Genomic DNA, 6,218 nt, shown 5'->3' with positions numbered 1-6,218 from the left:
GTTATAACAACCACATGTGTTTATGATTTTGTGATAGATATTAAAGGATTATATTCTGCATAAAACACAACTGATAAATAGTATATTATTCAACATCATCAATATATGGAAGACTATTATAACTTGACACAGCGGCATCAATCAGGAAACTTCTCAGAAAATTAATGTTCATTCACTGTTCAGTATTCTCTTGCCGTTTCTAAAATGATATAAACAGTTTCTACTTGCTATGCTTTGTATTTGTCACTTCTTAAACCACCAAATCTCATCTCACTTTCAATCTATATATTGATTCAGACCAGCTTCTTCCAAATTTCTTCCCACCCTTCTGGTTCTGATATCTGTTATTGCCTCTTCGTATGCACATATGTAAATCTCAAATAAATCCTATTGGTTCGCATGATTGTCTCTGTGAACTTATTAGAAAAATGATATTTTGTCACTTTCCAGGCAAAAAATGCATCTATATATATATATATATATATATATTCTCCATTGCGAACTGTTTCTAAAATTTATCTAGCTTCGTGTGTGATAAAATTAAGGCTGTCGTAGAAAATGAAGACCATTTCTTTGACACGCCCAAACTAAACTCAGTGGGAAACTTTAAGTTGCATGCTGTAGTTTCAGGTGTAAATTCTATTGTGAGATAAATAATTAAGTGTAAGAAAATAACAACATGGATAATGATGAAAGGTGAGAAGATTGAGGAACATCAGAGGCAGAAGAAGGAGAAGTAGAGGAGGAGGGAATCGTGTAAAGTCATTCAGGGCCTGAGATATAAGAAAGTGAGATTAGAGAGACAGAAAAGAGACACAGGGGTACACTGTAAGAGACTTTTTTTTTTTTTTTCCTTTTCCCATCCCCACAGTTTTCTTTTTTTGGTCAAAACCCACAGTTTTCTATTTGAACAACTATCATAATGATAAGTCTATAGTACTATGCCCTTGACTTTTTCTTCTTTGTTAAACCGTTCCCATTTTAAAGAGCAAGAGAAGAAGAACAAGAAGGATGTACTGATCCAATATGAATTAAAGTGAAGTGAGTTGGTGTGTGACATTATGCTTTCAGAAGAAGAGCAAACACCAGAATTTGGCGCCCTTTTCCTGCTGGGGCTGAATATGTATTGGTCTTGTACTATTGACTTTAATTGATGTTCATAATCACCCTCACGTTATCATTTTGTGATTTTGGATTTTGATTAACTTCATCTATTTCGAAGTTTGCAGTTATAGAATCATTCGATTTTCAAGTGCTCAAGTGTTTAAGCTAATGGTCTGTTTGACAAATTTATAATTATGAGCTAATGATTAGCTTTGTTAGAAAAGATTGGGAATTAAGGAACACAAACAAAATGTTTTGAAAATTTTAGTCAACTTGAGGATGAAAGTATAAAACAAGAAAGAAAAAATACATGCAATATAAAAAAAAGTAAGGAGATGATTGTTGATGATTTTTATACGACACTGTAGGGCAAAACATTGGCCCCGTATATTGTCGACAAATATTGACAATATGCCTCCGAAATGTGAGAGTTTGTTCCTTTTGCTTTTGCCCCTGAAGTAATTGGGCCTCACGTAGGACCGTGCCGGTCTTGAGGACGTCATAAGGAGCCAGGCTAATGGCAATTGGATCTTAAAAGAAGTAGGCCTCCAAAGATATATAAGCCCATTAGTGTGCAAGATGGCAAATCACAAGGTTTTGTTTTTCGCTTCAAATACCCAAAAAAAAACCACTTCAATCTGTAACCAAAACAAAAAAAAAAAAGAGAAAAAGAAACTGGCTTCAATCCACCAATAAAGATTAGTCCAGGTCATAAGAATTTGACTTATAATTCACAAAGTTGTGGATTCAAATTCTTTTTCGTAAAGATTTTGCTAATGAACAACTTGTAATTACATCTGTAAACTTTTAGTTTCAATCCCACGAAAATTATGGGAAAAAAAAACTAATTACATCCCTAAATAATAATTAAAAATACAGGTAAAAAAAAAAGTAACAATAATTCCCATTGTGCTTCTATGGGCGCGTGTAATTATGACTAGTCTCTTGCAAGCATGGTCATGAGACTCTCATAAAGATCCATTTATAGATTCTTTCTATTTTGACTGCAAAAATTTCCATGTCCCCACACAACCAAAGGTAACAACTGTTGTAAGCGATGTCCCTTCAACAAGCACTTACATCAAATTAATAATTAAATTCAAAATTTTAGGTGGAGCCAAAAATTACCCCCCAAAAAAAAAAAAAATCAAAGGATTCAATTGGGAGCATAATCCTTTATTTCTGGTCTAAGTGCTGCAGGAGGGTTTGTTGGTCCCTGCTTATCTGAAACAGGTTGCTCTGCATCAGTTCGGCCGAAGAACAACATGCTGTCCAAATGAAAGACAGGACAAGAAGCATTAGTGAATAAAAGAAATGCATGAAAGTAGACCAAACCACATCAAAGATTTGAGATTGATGTACCTTAATCTGTGTCCTGTTATATGTATAGGTGATATGCACAAGTCCATCAGTAGATTGGATAACAGCAGGATACGAGTATTCCATTCCCAAGGTATCCTCCAGTGTAAGAACCTCATCCCAGGAATCTCCGTCATCCTCAGACTGGGCAACCTTAAGCACACCCCTAGAAATGGTGTTGTACACAAGCAATAGATGGCCGTTCCTCAGCTTAACCCCATCAATACCTAGTGAAAGAGATTCATGAAATGCACAATGTTAGAGACTATAATAAAACTATTCATGAATCATTCTCCTAACTTCATTTAACATAAGGATATCAGAAAGATTAGTCTTTAGAACAAAAAGTCACAATCAGCTTTGTTCTGAAATTCAGTCAAATACAGTCATGACAATGTCAAGGACTTCTTCACAAGTCTAAGAGTGATTTTATTCATATCTCTCACAAATATTGCAGAGCGTATAATGTAGACAACCAATGTCTTTTGGAAATTTAACCTGAATTTGGGTTTAGGAGCTGAGTAGGTTTTGCATATCCCCAAGTCTTGCCATTATCAAAGGATTCTGACATATAGACTCTACCAATGCCGGTAAAGGATCGAAGCAGGACTCGCAAGGTTCCTCTGGCAGTTTGGTAAGGCACTGGTTGAATCACACTAAGAGGTTTATTTTCAATGTAAATAGGTCCATATTTTCTCCATGTTCTACCAAAGTCTGTTGTTACCTATATCCCATGCAAGAAGCTAAATAAATGTCAAGCATCTAAAATATTGTGGAGCAGTTAAATCAACTGGTCAATCGAGATCAGTTCTGTTTAAGAGTCAATACCTCTGCCCATGCACCCCAAGAGTTCCAGCTTTCAACAGATGACCCACAAAGCATGAGACCATTTTCCAGTAAGAGAGGCTGGGAAAATAGTGGTCAGAATTCAGCACTTGCTAGAGATAAATTTGTCAAACCCATGAATTTTAAACTTGAAGAAAAGATAAAATAGAGTTCGTTGGTATTGTTTTATTACCTTATTCTTTATAGGTCCTAAAATACCAGGAGGAAGCTGTTCTCTTTCTGTCCACGTGACGCCTTTATCATATGAACGTTTCATGAATCCACTCCATCTGAACTCAAATAAGCCAATTCTGCCCATTAGAAGGGAAAACTAAAAATTTAATACTAGGTGTATTCTCATGCATTGAAGCATGACGATTTGAGATTGACAGCTTAATTCAGGGCAAAAGCCCTTTTGGAAGCATGTCAACCCCAACAGAAAAGAAAATTAAGCATTTTATAGAGAAACTTGCGCTATTTTTCATAACTATATGTTGCCATCTAAGAAGATAGTAAGTCAGAAACTTTACTTTTGAACATCTAAGCCTATCCTGTAGAATAGCAGCAACACATTTGATGGAAGTTTAAATAGCACAGGGTTCCACATTGGAACATTTGGTTCTTCATCAGCAATTACAGGTGGTTTCCATCTGCCATTCTGCCCACCAAATGATCTCACAAACTAGAGTTACCAATGAAAACTTTAAAGCTAAGTAACATCAATTCCTTAGGAAGGCCCAAAAATAAAACAGCAAACACCTTTTCGCAAAATCCATAAGATTTAGTTTTCAAATGGCACCAAATTGAAGGATTCCCAGTTTCCTATAAATTGAAGGACTGGGTTACCTTGTGAGTCTGCAGCCATATTTTGACATCAGGTGCTCCCTCTGTTGTGCCACCATAGTAGGCAACCAAAAAATGACCCTTTCTAACCTGAGAAAATAAAAAAAAACTCATAGTCTCACATTTTGATGACGATATTTTTTTTATTGGCTAAAGTATATTTTTGGTCTTTTAATTTTACATAAGGTTTTATTTTGGTCCCTTAATTTTAAAAAGTAAACTTTTAGTCTTCTAACCTTAGAATTGTAAACAAAAAACAATGATATTGAGCTCTTGAATGTTGATAAAACATTACTAAATGTTACAATATTAAGTTTAATTTTCAAAACAATCATGATTGTTACAAAAATTCATTATTTAAGACTAACAGTTTTAGGATTAAAGGACTAAAAGTATACTTTTTAAAGTTGAGAGATCAAACTGAAATCTTACGTAAAAAGTTAAATTACCAAATGAATACTTTAGCTTTCCCCAATGAAAGGGGTTATGGAAAAAAAAAAAAACGTAGAAAAAGAACAATCTCTTATTGTATTTTACTACCTCAACAATGGTAGAAGCATGGCAACTGTTGAAAGGAGTTGATTTTGCAGGAAAGGTGAACTCCTCTAACACTAGTCCATTTAAGCCAAGTGCTTCTGAAGTTGTCGATTTCGCCCTGCAGAATTTTCTTCTGATTTTTAGCTCATAATAATAACAGGAAAAGTAGGGAACAAAAAGAACAGCCAGTAGAATCAGACATATCACGTATACTATACATTATAGTGTTATGGTAGTATACTTATAGAAGCTCATTGACTGAGGCACCGAGGATTTTGTTTGAAAATAAACAGAACCCACCATTAAAAACATAAAAAACAGGAAAGAACAAAATAGTGAAAGGGGAATGCGAAAGAGCTAAGAAGAATACGAACCGTGAGAATGAGTAGGTCCTGTCGATGATAATGGATATCAAAAACAGAAAATGGACAGAAGAAGAGAGAAGAGAGGTCATTGTGCTGCTACTATCTCCACTGATTTCCAAACAATGTTGCTCGTCGAAAGGAAAATAGCTCATTTGAGTTCAAGCGAGTCGAGTTAGTTGACCCAGTGTCATCCGTTGAATTGTTCACCGGCTATCATCTGCCGTTGATTTCTGTCTGTTGTCTGCTAGTTGAAGTGGTTCTTGTCTATCCCATATATGCCAGAAAAATAAAAGAGAAAATCGCAAAAAATTACACCCATTCATAAAGTTGGTAAAAACTTATATTAATATCGTCATGAGTTTTGTTTGCAATTTTTTCATTTTGATGGTCTTTTCTTGCGATTTTTTCAAAATAAAATTAAAAAAGAAAAAAAAAGAAAAAGAAAAGGAGAAGCTAAACATTCCAAGTTCAGAAACTCATCATACATAGCCATGTGGCTCGCTACATCAGCTAACGGTTGCCTTCCATTATTGAATACGCCCGCATTCGATAGGGATACATTTACGTGCTTCTTAAATGGCTTTGAACTTTGAAGTAAAGACTTGGCATTTTCTTCTTTTAATTAATTTTTCAGTCAGATGGAGTCATTACTTTCATTGTTCTCATTTTAATATTTTAAAAATTAGATAACTAATTTATAAAAATTAATAAAATTAGTTATTTGTAAAAATTATACATTTCTCTATAATACACCTTCAATCAATTGTATCGAAAATTATTATATTGATAAAAAAAATTTCTTTTAACATGTGATAATATAAATAATTTAGAAAGAAAGTTATAAATTTAAAAGACAGGGTGAATTAAAGTCTTAAAACTAAATCAGTTCTTTCAACTAACTTTATATTTAGGATTAAATTTGTTGCTTATAAAAATTATATATTTTTCTATAATACACCTTCAATCACTTGTATTGAAAATTATTATATTGATAAAAAATTTTCTTTTAACACGTGATAATATAAATAATTTAGAAAGAAAGTTATAAATTTAAAAGACTAGGTGAATTAAAGTCCTAGAACTAAATCAATTCTTTCAACTAACTTTTTTTATATGTAGGATTTAAAACAGTTTTAAGCTAAATTTTTCAGGTGTTTCTATGATTAAATTTGTCCATCTCTCCCT

The 6,218-nt window shown here is 33.5% G+C and overlaps 1 protein-coding gene across 1 annotated transcript; it reads right to left on the bottom strand.

Annotated features, from left to right (window-relative positions):
* Positions 1-2,208: 2,208 nt before the first annotated feature.
* On the bottom strand, positions 2,209-5,272 carry LOC114745487 (uncharacterized). Its single transcript, XM_028933644.1, has 9 exons — positions 5,043-5,272; positions 4,672-4,786; positions 4,135-4,221; positions 3,819-3,946; positions 3,482-3,578; positions 3,292-3,369; positions 2,962-3,187; positions 2,467-2,690; positions 2,209-2,372 (listed from the first exon to the last, which is right to left on the bottom strand). Exons 1-9 carry the CDS (start codon positions 5,183-5,185, stop codon positions 2,349-2,351), a joined length of 1,122 nt encoding a protein of 373 aa, XP_028789477.1. The 5' UTR covers positions 5,186-5,272; the 3' UTR covers positions 2,209-2,348.
* Between the last annotated feature and the right edge of the window lie 946 nt (positions 5,273-6,218).

Source organism: Neltuma alba, unplaced genomic scaffold (genome assembly GCF_004799145.2).
Source record: "Neltuma alba isolate B1F8T4 unplaced genomic scaffold, ASM479914v2 tig00004693_pilon, whole genome shotgun sequence".
Lineage (NCBI taxonomy): Eukaryota > Viridiplantae > Streptophyta > Magnoliopsida > Fabales > Fabaceae > Neltuma > Neltuma alba.
This window is presented reverse-complemented; position numbering and strand designations above follow the sequence as displayed.